We start from the raw sequence: 20464 nt of genomic DNA on the forward strand, positions 1-20464 counted from the left end.
TTTGAAGAACTGCATTCATCCCATGGGACGGCACGGTGGTGTAGTGGTTAGCGCTGTCGCCTCACAGCAAGAAGGTCCTGGGTTCGAGCCCCGTGGCCGGCGAGGGCCTTTCTGTGCGGAGTTTGCATGTTCTCCCCGTGCCCGCGTGGGTTTCCTCCGGGTGCTCCGGTTTCCCCCACAGTCCAAAGACATGCAGGTTAGGTTAACTGGTGACTCTAAGGCCAAGTTTACATTAGACCGTATCTGTCTTGTTTTCTTTGCGGATGCACTGTCCGTTTACATTAAACCGCCTGGAAACGCCAGGAAACGGGAATCTGCCAGAGTCCACGTATTCAATCCAGATCGTGTCAGCTCCGGTGCTGTGTAAACATTGAGATACGCGGATACGCTGTGCTGAGCTCTAGCTGGCGTCGTCATTGGACAACGTCACTGTGACATCCACCTTCCTGATTCGCTGGCGTTGGTCATGTGACGCGACTGCTGAAAAACGGCGCGGACTTCCGCCTTGTATCACCTTTCATTAAAGAGTATAAAAGTATGAAAATACTGCAAATACTGATGCAAATACTGCCCATTGTGTAGTTATGATTGTCTTTAGGCTTGCCATCCTTCCACTTGCAAGTGGTAAGTGATATGTGCTGGGATCACACACACAGCGGCTCAGTCCCGAATCACTGCTCGTGCGCTTCACTCGTGCGCTCTGTGAGCTGCGCAGGGCCGGAGTGCGCACCCTCCAGAGGGCACTCGCTGTTCAGGGCGGAGTGATTTGGAGCGCAGGATGCCTGCGGAGCCGAGCGTATCCGTGTATTGGCGTTGCTGTGTGCACGCAAATCGTGTATTGGTGTTGCTGTGTGCACACTAATCGTTTTAAAAACGTTAATCTGATGATCCGCTGATACGGTCTAATGTAAACATGGGCTAAATTGAGCGTAGGTGTGAATGTGAGTGTGAATGGTTGTCTGTGTCTATGTGTCAGCCCTGTGATGATCTGCTGACTTGTCCAGGGCGTACCCCGCCTTTCACCCGTAGTCAGCTGGGATAGGCTCCGGCCTATGACCCTGCACAGGATAAGTGGTTAAGGATAGTGGATAGATGGATTCATCCTACCACTAAAGTTCTAGAGATGTGTCAACTCTGTGCCAAAGAGCTCTGTTCTGGAGGATCATAGTGGACCAACACCTGACTAAGGCACTATGTTGGTTTTTCCCTTTAATTTGTTGCATGTCTGTAGATATGTTGCATCAGTAACCACATTTAAATAGAGATAAGAATCCTCTCCTTCTTATTATATTGTCCTTTGGCAGAGATTACATATTTGAGTTGTCTTGGATGCAAATTTTCTCCAACTCTACCAGATTAGCTGGAGAACGTTGAAGAGCAATTTTCAGGTCATGCCACAGATTGTCAATTGGATTTAATGGCTTTGACTCAGCCATTCTCAAACACAAATTTATTTTTCTTTTATTTTCCTCCAAGCTATTTCTTTGTAGTTTTTGTCCTGTGATTTGGCTCACTGTCCTGTCAAAACATGTTTTTGTCCTGAATGCAGATGTCTAGCTGACTTGAACATATGTATATACAGTACGCTGATCAGCTATAACATTAAAACCACTGACAGGTGAAGTGAATAACATTGATTATCTCATTACAATGTGACCTGTCAAGGGGTGGGATAAACAAGAAACAAGAGAACAGTCAGTTCTCAAAGTTGATGAGCTGGAAGCAGGAAAAATGGACAAGCATAAGGATCTGAGTGATTTTGACAGGGGCCAAATAGTGATGATGAGATCACTGGGTCTGAGCATCTCCAAAATGGCACATCCTGTGGAGTGTTCCCAGTATGCAGTGGTTAGTACCTACCAAAAGTGGTCCAAGGAATGACAACCAGAGACCCAGTGACAGGGTCATGGGTGTCAAAATCTCATTGATTCGCATGGGGCACAAAGGCTAGCCCATATGGTCCAATCCCACAGAAGAGCTACTGTAAACCATAGGTGTTAAAGAAGGCAACTGGACTTGCTTGGAATTCTTGAAGACATTTCATCTCTCATTCAAAAGGCTTCTTCAGTTCTGTCTGACTAGTGGGGAGTTCCAGGTATTTATCCTCTAGTGGATCAAAAACAAACCTAAGCAGAGTCATTGAGGCCACATGGGTCATTGACACCATCATCCTATAGGTGTTAGGATCACTGGAGGTCAGGTGTGAATGGTGTTAGCAGCCTAGATGGTCGTTAGGTTGATCTGTGGGTCGTTGGCACTCTCCGCCATCATGTGAGTCATTAAATCACCCACAGATCACCCTAACAACCCTCTAGGCTGCTAATACCATTCACACCTGGCCTCCAATGATCCTAACACCTAGAGGATGACAGAGTGTCAATGACCTATGTGATCTCAATGACTCTCCTTAGGTTTGATTTTGGTCTACTAGATGATAACTACCTGGAACTCCCCAATAGTCAGACAGAACTGAAGAAGCATTTCAGATGAGTGGTGAAACATCTTCAAGGATTTCAAGCAAGTCCAGTTGCCTTCTTTAGCACCTACGGTTTACGATGACCTGGATGACTGAGAACCTTCACAGACAAGAACTACTGTAGCACAAACTGCTGAAAAAACTAATACTGACACCTTTGTTTTAGCCAGCATTAACTTTTTCAGTAGTTTGTGCTACAGTAGCTCTTCTGTGGGACTGGACCATATGGGCTAGCTTTCATGCCCCATGCGAATCAATGAGGCTTCGACACCCATGACCCTGTTGCCCATTCACCTGTGGTGGCAACAAGATTTCCATTTCCTGCTGCTGAAAAGCAATTGCAGGGCATGATGCTATCACCACCGTGCTTGATCACAGGAATGGTGTGATATGGATGTTGGGATGCCTTTGGTTTGCACATAATATTATGCTTTGGCTTTAGACCAAATGGCTCAAATTTAGTCTCATCACATCACAAAAGCTTTTTCAAAAAAGCTCTCAGATTTTCTAACATGGCCTTTATTGGATTTCTTCTCTCTAGCTGCTCTCCCATAGAGGCTAAATCTGTGATGAGCTGATATTGCTGAGGTCTGGACAGGTTCTCTTTCTTCAGCCAGTGAGCTCTGTAACCCCTTCAGTGATGTAGTTGTAACTCTTGGATACTTCTCTGACAATTGCCCTTCTTGCCCAAACACTCAGTTTGAATTGATCTTGGTAGTGTCTGGGTTGTGACAATCTTTGTTTTAATGGAATTCACAGTGCTCCTACTAAGATTCAAAGCTTTGCTGATGCTTTAATAAACTGCCATATTTTTTCCTTTAACACCACCTCCATTTTGAAGCGTCACTGGCAGTTCCTTGGTCTTCGTGACAGCAGGACTGATCTGACCCAACCCGTCATTTGAGCAGTCAGTAATATTCATTGTGCCAACATAGAATTGGACACAAGTGTAAAACTGTTGTATGCAGTCTTCTGCTCTTGCAGCTGATCTAAGATTTGGTGTGTTGTGCAGTGTGAGATGCTTTTCTGCTCACCATTGTTGTAAAGAGTGGTTGATTAAGGCTACATCCACACGACAATGGCAACAAGATTTTTTTTTTTTAAATATCGCGTCCACATGGGCAACAGATCAGTAAAATATCAGGTACATATGGCAACGCAACGCTTGCTGAAAGACGGTCCCATTGGAGACACCAGAACAATAGAAGAAGTAGACGCATGCACATAAACCCCTTCTTCTGTAGCATCAGCCACATAAAGTTTTGATTATTAATCAGTAGCGTAAAACGAAAGGCGCGGAAATAGTAATGAATGGGGGTAGATGGAGAGAGAGAGGAATGAATGGGGGTAGATGGAGAGAGAGAGAGGAATGAATGGGGGTAGATGGAGAGAGAGAGGAATGAATGGGGGTAGATGGAGAGAGAGAGAGGAATGAATGGGGGTAGATGGAGAGAGAGAGGAATGAATGGGGGTAGATGGAGAGAGAGGGGAATGAATGGGGGTAGATGGAGAGAGAGGGAGGAATGAATGGGGGTAGATGGAGAGAGAGAGAGGAATGAATGGGGGTAGATGGAGAGAGAGAGGAATGAATGGGGGTAGATGGAGAGAGAGAGAGGAATGAATGGGGGTAGATGGAGAGAGAGAGGAATGAATGGGGGTAGATGGAAGCCGGTACGCCAACATTCTGAGATCCTCCAGAATTATTTAATGGTCCGGAATAAATTGAATGCTACACGTTGATGGATTACTTTGTTCTTCTACGCCCTTTTTGAGGAATGTATTGTCGGACTTAAACCAACATCTGAAGAGGTGAGATCGTGCCTTTTTTTTTCCTATTTTTGCTGGCGGGATTGTTTTTGTTTTTGGAAAGCGCACGGGCGGTGCGCGGTTTGGTACTGCTTACGCAGCGTTTGGACTAAAGACTCTGCCCTAAGGGCTATTCTCTCACTCTCTCTCTCTCTCTCTCTCTTTGCACCATTACACAATAAATATTCACAGTGAAAATATTTTGTAAGCCCGTTTCATGAACCAAGTTATAGGATTTGTTGACAACTCGTATCGAGTTCGTTACACTTCTACCCGGCGTGAAGCACTGACAGTCATGTGGTTGTGACGTTATCGTAAACAAATCCGTTCTACTCATCCAGACGACTTCGCAACGGCGCCGTTGCCAGATTTTTCCACTCTGGAACCCGTTCTCAAAAGATTTCGTTTTGGGCACCCAAAACGCAGAAACGATAAACAATTTTATCAGATTCACCTGAATCCGTTGCTGTGTGGACAGGGCCTGAGATTGCACCATTCACACCACTGTGTAAATATTGTCAGAGAGAAAATTGCTTGCAAAATAGTCTTTGTATTTTATTCTATTTTATATTATGTCATACTTGCCAACTCTCCCGATTCATGCGGTAGTCTGCAGATTTTGACAGGTGAATACTGCCTACCAGTTTTAGTTCTAAAAAAAAAAAAAAAGGGCCACATTACAAAATGATGAGTGAACACTGTTGGATTTGCTCTTCTGACCTCACGTCGGTAGTTTTCGGCACAGGGGATACAGTGTGTCAAACAGCCATGTTAAGTGAAGACAAGAGCCAATGGAACAGCGCGAAGATGTTGAATCGAAAGTGTATCGCTCTATCGCACCATTCCATTGGCTCTCATTATGGTTCCAGCCCTGAGGTCACATACTACAAAACAAATTGTGCCAGTATTTGTGTAAAAATGCTTTGGTGATCATGAATAATGAATTCTTCAAAGGAAAAAAAAAAAAAGATTCGTGATGACAAGTTCAAGGCAACTTGGTCATTGGATCATCCATGCATCAAAGCATCGAGGCGAGGTGAGAAGCAGCTTTTTGTGAAGGACGCCGGTCCAATTTCTCAATCAATTTTCTTCAAATATGGCACTTAGAATGCACCATTTTACACTTTTTTTTTTCCCTCCAAAATTCTCCATGGGGACAAGCCCCCAGACCCCCTGAGAAGGGCACGACTGCTTTGTGCAATCTGATCTACCAGTTTTCATTCTCTGGGGGTTGGCAAGTATGCGATGTTAAATCTGATGCTAGTTTTACGCATAAACAGCACATAGTGAGATGTTTACCAACCAGCTTACAGAACACTTTATTGAAATTGTATGAGCAGCACTATGCTTTTAGTAAAGGAAGAACAACATTTATTAAAACAATTATCTTAAAAAAAAAAAAAGACCTTTTTTCCCCCAAGAACAAGAAGCCGATCACATAAATAAAGTAGTGTGGGAGCGACAAAACAATGAATATATTCTAAAATAAAACATTATATACCTGTAAAACACCTTATCCTGAGGGAAATAAAATCTATTGATACTGATTAGAATTTACAGAATAGATCAACAAATATAATATAGAAATATTTAAAAATAAATTCAACATATTGGTGTCAGATTAACTACCAGTGATTGTGAGCAAGTGATAAGCTTTTAAAGTGACAGGAAAAAAAACCCTTCATGCTCCTGAATATTCCTCTAGAAGTCGGTTTTGTGCAAAAAAACTGAAACCATAAACCAAGTGCAGGTGAACAGCAGAAGGCAGTGGGAGGGATGTTTTCAGGATCTGTGTGCGCATTATAACACCAGCAGGTAGAGGAGCCACAGGAGGACACACAGCGTGCCGAAGCAGGTTTGCCAGTCCAGTTTGAGGATATCAAAGTCAGAGCAGCCATTACCTTTGACCTGCAGCACGGAGCTGGAGGAAACCGTGCCGGCCGAGTTTGAGGCGCGAACCAAATACTGGCCCGAGTCTCGTTCTGCAGCTTTCTCAATGAACAACACATGCTTGCCTTCTTTATGGGACAGTGACATGCGCTCGTCACTGCGCAGTTCCTGCCCGTTCTTGAACCTGAAGCACAGAGTGAATCATCACGTCACACACTCACAGCACAGCAAAAACGACACAGGTTAGTGCGTGCACTCAGTTAGGGGGTGAAGTTAGAAAAGTGGTGATGTTAAAGCTAAAAAGTGTGCCTTCGTCAACTTCACCTCAGCATTTCTTTCTTCCAGTTCCTATCTTAAGGCATGTTGAGCTACTCGATAAGTTTGTGGTTTGAAGATTGAAGCTATAGCCTATAGGTTATTATGATTTGATGCAATTTATTTTTACATTTTCTTCACAGTGATCATCATGATACATAATGTAGCCTGTAACCATAACTTTTGGTGGGGAAGACTGATATTAATAATGACATGGCCTCAAACAAAATTTAAGTCGAGAAGCTATCACCACAAGTTTGTCCGCTAGTTGGCCAAGTGGTTAACATGTCCACCTCTCAATAGGGAGATCGCAAGTTCTACTCGCGGTTGGGTCATACCAAAGACCATCATAAAAATGGTACCTACTGCTGTCTGGCAAGGCACGCTGCAATACAGATGTGAGTGGGGAGTCAAACTCTCGTGGTTACCAGAGGACCCGGCCCCCACTGTAACCCTAGCTATGTAATAGTCGAGAGGCCGAGGGCTACAGAAATGGAGATCGGCGCCACATGGTGCGGGAAGGACTTTAGACTTAGCTATCACACTTGACTTATCCTACAGGCTACTATTGCATGAATTTTTACCCTCATAATAGACAGTTGACCATCATCCAACTTACAGTCTAGCAGCTTGTTTTGATCACTTTAGATGTACATTTGTTCACTTGTATTCAAGGTAATATTTACTAGGGTTGCCAGATTTCCACATTTCCAATGCAAGTACTGTCCATCTCAAAAATCATGCAAAGACCTTACACTAACCCTTAACTAAGCATTTTATGCATATTTCTCATAAACATGTGTGACCGCTCACCGAATCCAGGGACACATGTCGGCCGAAAAGAATCCGAGATAATCGCAAAAGAAGCTTTTTTTTTTTTTAATTTGTGATTTTTGTTTTTTTCCATCATGTGCAAATTGAGATCTTGAAGAATCCAATCAGTATTTCAGATAATAGATTGTTTTGTGGTGGCACGGTGGTGTAGTGGTTAGCGCTGTCGCCTCACAGCAAGAAGGTCCTGGGTTCGAGCCCCGGGGCCGGCGAGGGCCTTTCTGTGCGGAGTTTGCATGTTCTCCCCGTGTCTGTGTGGGTTTCCTCCGGGTGCTCCGGTTTCCCCCACAGTCCAAAGACATGCAGGTTAGGTTAACTGGTGACTAAATTGAGCGTAGGTGTGAATGTGAATGGTTGTCTGTGTCTATGTGTCAGCCCTGTGATGACCTGGCGACTTGTCCAGGGTGTACCCCGCCTTTCACCCGTAGTCAGCTGGGATAGGATCCAGCTCGCCTGCGACCCTGTAGAACAGGATAAAGCGGCTAGAGATGAGATGAGATGAGATTGTTTTGTTGGAAAAGCATACATTTTTTGTTGGAAATTGTCTTGTTTTTGTCAGGACTGTAGCCTGCTGGGGGGTGTGGGTAAATTACCATATGGGCCATTCACATGATGATTTAAGTCATTTGTTTTTTTTTTCTGTGAATCAGCTGTATGATCCGAGCTGAGCGCATGGCTACTTAACTGCATACAGGCGTGTAATTTCACTATGGAATGAGTTACTAAACAGAGTGCAGAGGAGCTGAAACACCGCAAAGCAAACAGACACTTGGTATTTACATTAGAGATAACCATTTCTAGCAAAAAAAACCCGCAACCTCGTTTTCCAGATTGAATGGAATACTTGAATGATCGGATGATACATGGACCGTTCTAGGATTACATTCCATCGGAGGCATTGGTGTGTGCAAGGCGCCGTTTCTCTTTCTGATGGGGTGAGTTTATTAATCTAAGGCTGTGTGGTTATTTTTGCATGTAACGGAGAGTGTTGTGGTTTGGTTAAGCCTAGGTCACAACCGGACGTACGATTTTTTGGCCGTGTGATTTTTGGCATTTCCCAAATCGCTGCGTTTTTTTTGTTGTTGTTGTTCACGGAGAAAGACGCGCGTTGGCCGTAAGTTTGTCTTGCAACCTGAAAAAAACGTAAGCGCCCGTAGAGTTTGTTTGACATGACAAAGAACCTCTGCAGCCAGTCTGCGGCTCGAAAATCAGCACATCACGCGTGCGCTCTCGTGCGTTTCATGCGCGCTCTCCGTGTGTTTCTTGCGTTTTTTGCATGTAGACCGGCCGTAGGAGCGCGTACTGTACGGCCGGTTGTGACCGAGGCTTTACATGAAACTAGTGTTGTGTTAGTTGTGTCATCATCGTGCTATCTTTCTTTCTTACGGTGTGAGTAATTTTTCAACCACAAAACGTTAAAGTATACTTTAGGACTTATTTTTGTACTTCATAATTGTGTTGGGCATACTTTGCATGGAAGGAAAATTGACGTGGTGATCTTTGTTTACATGAAAGTAGCATCGTGCTAGCTCGTAGGGGGTAGGGCTTTCCTTAATGTCAGGAAAATGAGCACCATTATGTGCCCGCCCTGCACCCAGAGTAGCTGAGATGGAAAACTTTGAGGGCGATTTTCTCCCTTTTCTGTTTTAAGAAGTATACACTTTCAAAAGGCCACACATTCTTCAAATATTGTCAGATCTCCACATGGAAGGCATCATTGGAAAGCTTAGAAACTGTACCTTCTGAATCTGTCAATAACTCAAAATGCCCCCGGGCCGACATGTGTCCCTGGATTCTGTGATCTGCCACATATTTTTCACTCCATAATCCCTCTTTCCATCCACTCATCTACATTAGAAATTGTTCTGTACATTATAGACACACTGGACTTTTACATTGCCATTTTGTGGAAATTTACTAAATTTCTGGTTATTTGTTGTAAAACATCATGAATGCCAAGTTGTTTTTTTTAACAAAAAGGAATGTGAAGTTGATATCATGCCATGTTGAATTGTGGGTGTGTGACTTCATTTTGTTTATGTGCCAACATATGTTGAAAGGATTCTTCTGCCTTTCTGTTGGTGAGTTGGAGGCTGTGTTATGAGTTGCTGTCGTGATTCAGAAAAACATCACCATGGTAGTTCAATGCTGCTGCAGCATCAAGAACTGCCATTGTAGGTCACAACATTGTTCAGGGAGAAAACTGGACAATTGAATAGTTTCTTCTCCCCCCCCCCCTTCCTACTTGCATGAGATCCCTATGGCTCACAATATGTGACATAACCTTTAAGACATGTAACCTGATCAAACCTGTTGCCTCTGTCTCAATAAAGTAATCACATAGCTGAATGTTTTTGAAAGTGTTTTATATTGTTTGGCTGCCATGTCATATGGATCCATGTTGTTTATCATGCTTAGTTTGTCCAAATAGGGGCGGCCCGGTGGTGTAGTGTTTAGCGCTGTCACCTCACAGCAAGAAGGTCTGGGTTCGAGCCCCGTGGCCGGCGAGGGCCTTTCTGTGCGGAGTTTGCATGTTCTCCCCGTGTCCGCGTGGGTTTCCTCCGGGTGCTCCAGTTTCCCCCACAGTCCAAAGACATGCAGGTTAGGTTAACTGGTGACTCTAAATTGACCGTAGGTGTGAATGTGAGTGTGAATGGTTGTCTGTGTCTATGTGTCAGTCCTGTGATGACCTGGCGACTTGTCCAGGGTGTACCCTGCCTTTCGCCCGTAGTCAGCTGGGATAGGATCCAGCTCGCCTGCGACCCTGTAGAACAGGATAAAGTGGCTACAGATAATGAGATGAGTTTGTCCAAATACCATTGTGATTTGATTCTCTCAGTAGGGTCCCTTTTCTTTCTCTTTTTCCATCAGATTTGACTGATGTACCCAACTTTTTGACCAAACAAAAGGTAAGCAGGTAACCACCTTCACAGGCACAGGTATGAGCATGTTCCTCACAGGATGGCACCCCAGTCCCAACATGCAACAAGGCATGACATTACTTCACATTCCCTGTGGGGAAATCTGGCAACCTTATCATTAACTGTCCTGACTGCTGCTGTTCCTCCACTGAAAATGTTCATAAAGCAAGCATGAGGCAGCACGAGACTTGCCCCAGAGACTTCTACTAGAACTTGTTGTAGTTCTCATTTTTGTCCACTCAGTGAAATAATAACTCCGTGGAAGAACATTGGCTTATATCTGTCAAATATATATTTTTTTAAATTACTGGTCACTCAAGAGAGATAATTAGTATTATTAGAATTTAAAATGTATGGAATTGTGCAGTCAAAGTGGTAAATACACTATATGGCCAAATGTATGTGAACACTTAACCATCACACCTATGTATTGTTTATTCCCAAACTGTTGCCACAAAGATGGAAGCACACAATTGTACAGGATGTCTTTGTATGCTGTAGTATTAAGATTTCCCTTTCACTTGTACTAAGGGGCCCAAGCCTGTTCCACCATAATGATGCACCTGTGTACAAAGCAAGCTCAATAAAGACATGGCCTACCAAGGGTGGTGCATAAAACACAAGTGGCCTGAACAGAACCCTGACTTCAACCCAACTGAACCTCAACCTTTGAGATAAGCTGGAACTGATGCCTTCTGCACTATGCCTTCTGATATCCGAGCCCATGGTTTTGGAATGGGATGTTCAAGGACAGATGTGGGTGTAATGGTCCGGTGTCTACAAACCTTTGATCATACAGTGTTTGCAATTAAAACCCCAAAAGCTAAGGTCTGTCATAGCCAGAATCACTTCATGGGAGGCAATTTTGAACTTTCCAGGGGTTAAACGGCATGCGTTCCGGGCCTTTCCATTGGAATATGCGAGAGCCAGGGAGCTACTTTGACAACCAGGAGGGCGTGGTTTCCCTTCCTGGAAAGTTTCGTCATGTTGAAAGTTGCCGTGGGTGAAGCGGCGGATGAATTCATCCATCAAAACTGTGAAGGCATCCATGAGCATCCTTTGAGGCATATATGAGGGTTACGTGGGCTACCATAGCATTCTGTCACAACCATCAAGCTCAAAATGTTCACAGAACAACATTCTGCAGAAAGTGAAAAAGTTTGCCTTGGGGGTGTGTGGCTTATTTCATCTTGCCATGGCTATGCCATACTGCAGCCATGAAAACTGTACACACTGCTATCATTGCTGTAAGGCCATATGTCACTATACATCGCTGCCACCACTGGTTTTACTAGCGTCTTCCATAGTTACTGTTGTAGCAACCATGGCTTCATTTGCATATTTAATCCATCCAAATTTATGCAATGGATCACCTCCAAAATCTGCCGGAATGGCCACGGTAGCCCCAGCCATGGTTCTCATGGACCAATCGGCAATGTGTGACCATAGCATAATACAGAATTCGTAATGGGTTTCAGTGGGCAGCACGGTAGTGTAGTGGTTAGCACTATTGCCTCACAGCAAGAAAGTTCTGGGTTTGAGCCCAACAGCCAACAAAGGCCTTTCTGTGTGGAGTCTGCATGTCTGGGGAGAAACTCCGTGGCTGCGGGGGTTTTCCTCCGGGTGCTCCAGTTTCCACCACAGTTCAAAGGTAAGGTTAACATGGGGCGGTCTTGAACTGAAGTGCCCTTGAGCAAGGCTGTACCATAGCTGCCCACTGCTCTGGGTACATGTGCGCTCTCGTACACACAAGTGAGCAACGCGTGTTCGCTGCTTCAGATGGGTTAAATGCAGAGGAAACATTTCACTGTGTGCTTAAGTCTGTGTGATAAATAAAGGCTTCTTGTCTCTTTTCTTCTTACTGAAATTGTAGGGTTCACATGACTCATGTCATATTTCACCAGTTCTGAAAAGGTACACTTTAGTCAAAAGCCACAGTTTTAGTGCAGATGGAAAGGCAAAATGCAAACGATGCATTTTCGAATTAACCTGTGTACATTTATGCACCTTGATTTTTGACTTCTGCATTAGTGTGTCAGTAGAAATGTGCGTCTTAAATTTCCAAATATTCATTTTTATAAAATAAAATATTTTGGAACATTGACAGATTGAAGCAGGCAAGAGCTAAAGTCTGCAGAAGAGCTGTGGCAAGTTCTCCAAGACACTTGGAACCGTTTACCAGCTGTTACCAGCAGTTGTCAAGGAAAAGGGTCACATCAAAAATGCATTTGATTTAGTCTTTAGTACTTAAAAACTTTATGTGCCTAAGACATCTACACAATATCATACATAATTTAATAATAAAAGGCACAGTTTGTTGCAAGTGCTTCTCCTCTTTGCTGCAACTGGTCATGAGTAGAAGTTGACAAGGGTGAGTTAAAATGGTTTTGGAAGGTAGGGTGAAAAAAAATGGGAAAGAAAGCCAGGAAAAGTGTGATAGAGGTCAAACTTTACAAAGTTATCAAAGCATGTGAAAGTTACTATTAGAAATGAGAAAATGTTAGGAATGGAGCTGAAAATGGAACACAGCTTTATGTGTAGTAGCATTAACAGACAAGTTCAGTTAGGTTACAGTCTCTCAATATCAATAACTCTCATGCAATGCAAAACAATCAACAAAATGTATTTTAAAATTTGTGACTGTATCAGCTCCTGCAGCCACTAGGGAACAGTGCTTATCTAAAGTACCTATAGACTTAACTAAAGGTCCGAAACATTATTCTCAATCATTTTCTTTAGGTATAGTATCAAAGAGAAAATAGAAAAGAGTTACAAATTAACTGATTTCCACCAAATGCTGGCAGAGCACATTACAATCTAGGGGTTGAGTTTATTATAAGCTACCCACCAATTTAAAGCAGGATCAGGGAATCCAGTGACTTCCACTTCCAAGGTCACCGGAGAGCCCTCCATTACTACGGCATTAGACAAGTGTTTGGAGAAGTTAGGGCTGTTCCCTGCTGCTAGGTTCCCCATGGCCCTAGCGCTGCTCGAGCGCTTTATTTCCTCACGGATGGCCGTGGGCTTGCACAGCTCCGGCTCCTTGTCTGAGGTTAATGGTTTAAGGGAAGCATGCGTGTTACCAGCCTGAGCAACAGAAGAGTGTCGGGCCGAGGCAGGTTCATGCACACGCTCCTGCATCTCAATCCGGCTCTCATGCATGGAGTAAACGGTTTGCTGGCACTCAGCAAGGCCTTTCGGCTTGCTACTCTTTAAGATGCTGGAGATTGTGCTGGAGACCAGTGTGGGGGTGAGAACAGTAAGCGGGCTATGAACAAATGAGGACGATTCGGCTCTGAATCGGCCAGCCGGGCCTGTCGTAGGGGACGGGAAAAGTGGGTCGCCATGTCTGGAGTGACACTGCTGGCTGTAGTGGCTTGTGTGGAGGCTGTGGGAGCTCACGCAGTAGCTGTCATCTAGGTCATTCTCAGACTGGACCATGTTGGACTCAGGGGTTTCAGATAAAGGAGGGAGAGAGATGTCATCTGGTGAGGTGCACTCATACTCATCGTTAGATAGTGACTCTTCACTCAGGTTGTCAGGATGGAACTCTCCATCTGGGAGTAAATGAGAGTCTGGTGCACCACTGGAGAAAAGTTCCTCTTCTCCTGGAAGTGGCACTTCACTCTGAGGAACACAAATGTGCTACAAGTCAGTTAATAAAATAAACACTGATATTTCTAGATGAAATCAATAGTTCATGTAAAACTGAACTGGAAGTTAAATAACTTTCCACTTTGCCCTCATCAACCAAAACATGCTTCCTGTCTAAAACCTATCTGTGAATGTTATAAAACCCATGAGGGTTACCATCATCTATATAGCAAAATGTCTCATCACAGACATAAACTGCTTACACACACACACACACACACACACACACACACACTTAAAGGCAGATATGCAAGACTATTCATGTTTTCTGTTGTTAAATTAAGTTTTTAAGTACATACAGTACCAGTCAAAAGTTCAGACACACCTTCTAATTCAATCTTTTTTCTTTATTTTTATTGATTAAAAAACTTCATGTGTTAAAGTAATGATGGATGTCATTTCTCTTTACTTAGTTAAACGGTTCTTGACTTACAGTGGTGCTTGAAAGTTTGTGAACCCTTCATAATTTTCTATATTTCTGCATAAATATGACCTAAAACATCATCAGATTTTCACACAAGTCCTAAAAGTAGATAAAAAGAACCCAGTTAAACAAATGAGACAAAAATATTATACTTGGTCATTTATTTATTGAGGAAAATGATCCAATATTACATATCTGTGAGTGGCAAAAGTATGTGAACCTTTGCTTTCAGTATCTGGTGTGACCCCCTTGTGCAGCAATAACTGCAACTAAACGTTTGCGGTAACTGTTGATCAGTTCTGCACACCGGCTTGGAGGAATTTTAGCCCGTTCCTCCGTACAGAACAGCTTCAACTCTGGGATGTTGGTGGGTTTCCTCACATGAACTGCTCGCTTCAGGTCCTTCCACAACATTTCCATTGGATTAAGGTCAGGACTTTGACTTGGCCATTCCAAAACATTCACTTTATTCTTCTTTAATCATTATTTGGTAGAACGACTTGTGTGCTTAGGGTCGTTGTCTTGCTGCATGACCCACCTTCTCTTGAGATTCAGTTCATGGACAGATGTCCTGACATTTTCCTTTAGAATTTGCTGGAATGATTCAGAATTCATTGATCCATCAATGATGGCAAGCCGTCCTGGCCCAGATGCAGCAAAACAGGCCCAAACCATGATACTACCACCACCATGTTTCACAGATGGGATAAGGTTCTTATGCTGGAATGCAGTGTTTTCCTTTCTCCAAACATAATGCTTCTCATTTAAACCAAAAAGTTCTATTTTGGTCTCATCCATCCACAAAACATTTTTCCAATAGCCTTCTGGCTTGTCCACGTGATCTTTAGCAAACTGCAGAAGAACAGCAATGTTCTTTTTGGAGAGCAGTGGCTTTCTCCTTGCAACCCTGCCATGCACACCATTGTTGTTCAGTGTTCTCCTGATGGTGGACTCATGAACATTAACATGAGCCAATGTGAGAGGGGCCTTCAGTTGCTTATAAGTTACCCTGGGGTCCTTTGTGACCTTGCCGACTATTACACGCCTTGCTCTTGGAGTGATCTTTGTTGGTCGACCACTCCTGGGGAGGGTAACAATGGTCTTGGATTTCCTCCATTTATACACAATCTGTCTGACTGTGGATTGGTGGAGTCCAAACTCTTTAGAGATGGTTTTGTAACCTTTTCCAGCCTGATGAGCATCAACAATGCTTTTTCTGAGGTCCTCAGAAATCTCCTTTGTTCATGCCATGATACACTTCCACAAACATGTGTTGTGAAGATCAGACTTTGATAGATCCCTGTTCTTTAAATAAAACAGGGTGCCCACTCACACCTGATTGTCGTCCCATTGATTGAAAACACCTGACTCTAATTTCACCTTCAAATTAACTGCTAATCCTAGAGGTTCACATACTTTTGTCACTCACAGATATGTAATATTGGATCATTTTCCTCAATAAATAAATGACCAAGTATAATATTTTTGTCTCATTTGTTTAACTGGGTTCTCTTTATCTACTTTTAGGACTTGTGTGAAAATCTGATGATGTTTTAGGTCATATTTATGCAGAAATATAGAACATTCTAAAGGGTTCACAAACTTTCAAGCATCACTGTAATATGGATTACTACAGTTGTGGTGTTGAATAGGGCTATTTATTTATATATTTTTATTATTTACTGTATGATCTCAAACACATTAAGAAGGCAAGAAACTCATCCACTAATTAACTTTTAATGTGAGACAGCTGTTAATTGAAAAGTATTCCAGGTGACTGCCTCATGAAGCTGGTTAAGATAATGACAATAGGGAAACAGTGGATTCTTCAAGAATCTAAAATATAAAACATTGTTTTTTTTTTTAACTTTTCCGCAGAATTCCATATATGTTCCATGTTATTTCATAGTTTTGATGCCTTCAGTATTGTTCTACAATGTAGAAAATAGACAAAATATAGAAAAGCCTATAAAAAAGTAGAGGTGTACAAACTTTTGACTGGTACTGTAATCATACCACATCACTTCTGTATACTAAGCATGGGAAACTGAGGACCTGTGCTTGCCATTAGCCAGATTTTCATTCAAACAATTTCATACATGTCAACCTATACGGAATGTCTGTATTTTATACGGATTTGATTCAATAAACGTAGTATACGGGCGTATAAATAAAGTTATATGGATTCTTTAAAAAAACTTCAATATTTATTTAGAGCTATAATCAATTCCCACGATGATAAAAGAGCGCATAACATTTACAAACGTACTGTACACCACAGACAGCCAGTAAAGAGTCTTATGAAATCGCGCGTTATCTTGTGGTAGCGAGACTTCGTTCCACTTTTGATCATGCGCACACCGCATTGCGAGAATCCCGCCAACCGGGAAGTCATAGACATATAAACATAGACGCCGCCTTCTGCGTAGAATCATACGTCATCCTCGCCGCCATATTGGATGTGGCAAAGTGGAGATTCTTCACCCGTCTCTGGTATAGCGTCTAGACAGTAGCCGAGAATAAAGATGTCTCATTCATGTGCTGCGTTTAACTGTACCAACAGGTTTACCGTCCAAACGAGATCACATGGGATTACCTTTCACAGGTGAGACTGGAAAAATACTTTTCATTGTATTTGGTCATTATAACAATTTTACGAACAGATTTTCCTGACTTTGTGGCTAATATGAAGTCTCGTGCATAATAGCCGCTCGGTGAAACCTGTCTCCAAACAACGAAGTATTTCCTTCGTAACTACACTGATAACACTTTGTGTTTTTGTCAAACATTGGAGCTTTGTATTCATTCTGAAGGTTTGTTGTTATTAATATTGAATAAAAAGTAACTGGGATATATCATTGTTAATTACAGTTAGGTCCATAAATATTTGGACAGAGACAACATTTTTCTAATTTTGGTTCTGTACATTACCACAATGAATTTTGAACAAAACAATTCAGATGCAGTTGAAGTTCAGACTTTCAGCTTTAATTCAGTGGGTTGAACAAAATGATTGCATAAAAATGTGAGGAACTAAAGCATTTTTTAAACACAATCCCTTCATTTCAGGGGCTCAAAAGTAATTGGACAAATTAAGTAATTGTAAATAAAATGTTCATTTCTAATACTTGGTTGAAAACCCTTTGTTGGCAATGACTGCCTGAAGTCTTGAACTCATGGACATCACCAGATGCTGTGTTTCCTCCTTTTTAATGCTCTGCCAGGCCTTTACTGCAGCGGTTTTCAGTTGCTGTTTGTTTGTGGGCCTTTCTGTCTGAAGTTTAGTCTTTAACAAGTGAAATGCTGCTCAATTGGGTTGAGATCAGGTGACTGACTTGGCCATTCAAGAATATTCCACTTCTTTGCTTTTATAAACTCCTGGGTTGCTTTGGCTTTATGTTTTGGGTCATTGTCCATCTGTATTATGAAACGCCGACCAATCAGTTTGGCTGCATTTGAGCACACAGTATGTCTCTGAATACCTCAGAATTCATCCGGCTGCTTCTGTCCTGTGTCACATCATCAATAAACACTAGTGACCCAGTGCCACTGGCAGCCATGCATGCCCAAGCCATCACACTGCCTCCGCCGTGTTTTACAGATGATGTGGTATGCTTTGGATCATGAGCTGTACCACGCCTTCACCATACTTTTTTTCTTTCCATCATTCTGGTAGAGGTTGATCTTGGTTTCATCTGTCCAAAGAATGTTCTTCCAGAACTGTGCTGGCTTTTTTAGATGTTTTTTAGCAAAGTCCAATCTAGCCTTTTTATTCTTGAGACTTATGAGTGGCTTGCACCATGCAGTGAACCCTCTGTATTTACTTTCATGCAGTCTTCTCTTTATGGTAGATTTGGATATTGATACGCCTACCTCCTGGAGAGTGTTGTTCACTTGGTTGGCTGTTGTGAAGGGGTTTCTCTTCACCATGGAAATTATTCTGCGATCATCCACCACTGTTGTCTTCTGTGAGCGTCCAGGTCTTTTTGCATTGATGAGTTCACCAGTGCTTTCTTTCTTTCTCAGGATGTACCAAACTGTAGATTTTGTCACTCCTAATACTGTAGCAATTTCTTGGATGGGTTTTTGCTGTTTTCGCAGCTTAAGGATGGCTTGTTTCACCTGCATGGAGAGCTCCTTTGACCGCATGTTTTCTTCACAGCAAAATCTTCCAAATGCAAGCACCACACCTCAAATCAACTCCAGGCCATTTATCTGCTTAATTGAGAATGACATAACGAAGGAATTGCCCACACCTGCCCATGAAATAGCCTTTGAGTCAATTGTCCAATTACTTTTGGTCCCTTTAAAAACAGGGTGGCACATGTTAAGGAGCTGAAACTCCTAAACCCTTCATCCAATTTTAATGTGGATTCCCTCAAATGAAAGCTGAAAGTCTGGACTTTATGTCCATGTCCATTATATAACTATAACTTGAATATGTTTCAGTAAACAGGTAAAAAAAAACAAAATTTGTGTCAGTGTCCAAATATATATGGACCTAACTGTATCATTCAAATTTTAGGTAAATTATTTTAATTTGCATCTTATACGGATTTTATAAGGGAAATACGGATTTTGGAGGTTGGTTATACAGGTTTGATTGACCAAAGGTTGACATGTATGCAATTTCCTGATTGAGATAGTAATCTACTTCGTACGTGTATATTACACAACTTTCACATTTATGGGGTAAAATAGACAATTAAATTTGAGAGAGAAAATGCACTATATGATTAAAAGTTTGTGGACACCTGACCATCACACCTACATGTGATTCTCTCCCCAAACTGTTGCCACAAAGTTGAAAGCACACAATTGTCTAAAATGTCTGTTTGCTTTGTCAAATTTCACTTCACTGGAAGTGCTGTACGAGGCCCAAACCTGCTCCAGCATGACAGTGTGCACAGAGTGAGCTCCATGAACATGTGGTGTGTGAAGGTTGGAGTGGAAAAACTTGAGTGGACTGCACAGAACCCTGACACCAACTCCACTGAATAGCTTTGGGATTAACTGGAATGCCAACTGAACCCCAGGCCTCTTCAGCCAACATTAGTGTCTGATCTCACGAATGCTCTTGTGGCTGAATGATCACAAATCCCCACAGCGTTCCCAGAAATGTGGAAGCTATTACGGCAGCAAATGGGGACCAACTTTGGAATGTGATGTTCAACAAGCATATATGGGTGTGATGTTCAGGTGGTCACATACTTTTGGCCATATAGTATAGAATTTATGGGATAAAGGGTGAAATTAATTCATACACACCTTTGCCTCCGTATGCAGTGTGTGTGCAGCAATGTGTGAGCCGCTAACATTCTGGAAGTTCTCATGGTGAGCTCGGAGACCTGCTGTCTGTTTCTCTGAGCAGCTGGATGGTGTGAGACACTCGCCCTGAGCAGGTGAAGGAGTGTCCTGAGACGGTCTCTTGCTCTGCTGGAGTGTGCAGGTCCTCCTGTCTCTCTCCACAGGAGAACTGGACACACTGAACTTGTGTGTGTGTGAGAAAGAGGTGTGTGTTTGCTCCTTCCTCTCCACTGTGGACTTGCTGGTGATGGTCTGCACAGTGCTCTTTGAATAAGCCTCCTGGGTGTAGCTGTGTGTCTCCGAGAGCACTTGATGTGGCTGTTCTAGTGTGTCTTGGCTTTGCGATTTGCACAGCTGTGGCTTTTTGCTTTCTGCTTTCTTGGTGACCACGTCGTCTTTGGTGCCACCAGGTCCCGTGATCTCAGGAGTGTGGCCCGTCTCCTTCGCCTCCGGCTGTTTAGATGACATGAGTGATTTAGACCATGAAAATGTGTGTTTGTAAATTGCCCAGTAAATTGCTGTTATTAATGCTTACAGTTTCTATGGTATCATAGGTCTTGTTTTCTTCAGCAGACTGAGCTTTCAAAGACTCAGCCTGAGGAAAGAAGAAAAATGAAACATTTAGGACAGCATGTTTTGTATGAAAATTACCCCAATCATCAATTTTAGACAACTGAGATTGTTTAATATGTTTTTAATGCTGGCAAAATGACAAAGTGCCATCATTCATAGTCATTGTCTAATGGTGATTAGAGAAGCAGCTTTGGGACCAAAAAGGTCACTGGTTCGGTTCCCTGGACCAGCAGGAATGGCTGAAGTGCCCTTGAGCAAGGCACCTAA

General features: G+C 42.7%; 1 protein-coding gene across 5 annotated transcripts in view; it reads right to left on the minus strand.

Moving 5' to 3' along the window:
- Positions 1 to 5680: 5680 nt before the first annotated feature.
- ccdc141 (coiled-coil domain containing 141) overlaps positions 5681 to 20464 on the minus strand; it is a 112179-nt gene continuing 97395 nt past the window's right edge. For 4 of the 5 annotated variants that reach the window (XM_060928947.1, XM_060928945.1, XM_060928943.1 and 1 more), the window contains 4 exons: positions 20160 to 20219; positions 19586 to 20077; positions 13088 to 13866; positions 5681 to 6356 (listed from right to left, as the gene is read on the minus strand). In XM_060928947.1, the coding sequence (XP_060784930.1) occupies positions 6083 to 6356; positions 13088 to 13866; positions 19586 to 20077; positions 20160 to 20219 (1605 nt within the window). In that variant the 3' untranslated portion in view covers positions 5681 to 6082. The remainder of the gene's footprint in view (positions 6357 to 13087; positions 13867 to 19585; positions 20078 to 20159; positions 20220 to 20464) is intronic. The other variant, XM_060928944.1, reaches the window with a different exon arrangement.

Source organism: Neoarius graeffei, chromosome 9, assembly GCF_027579695.1.
Source record: "Neoarius graeffei isolate fNeoGra1 chromosome 9, fNeoGra1.pri, whole genome shotgun sequence".
Classification (NCBI taxonomy): Eukaryota; Metazoa; Chordata; class Actinopteri; order Siluriformes; family Ariidae; genus Neoarius; species Neoarius graeffei.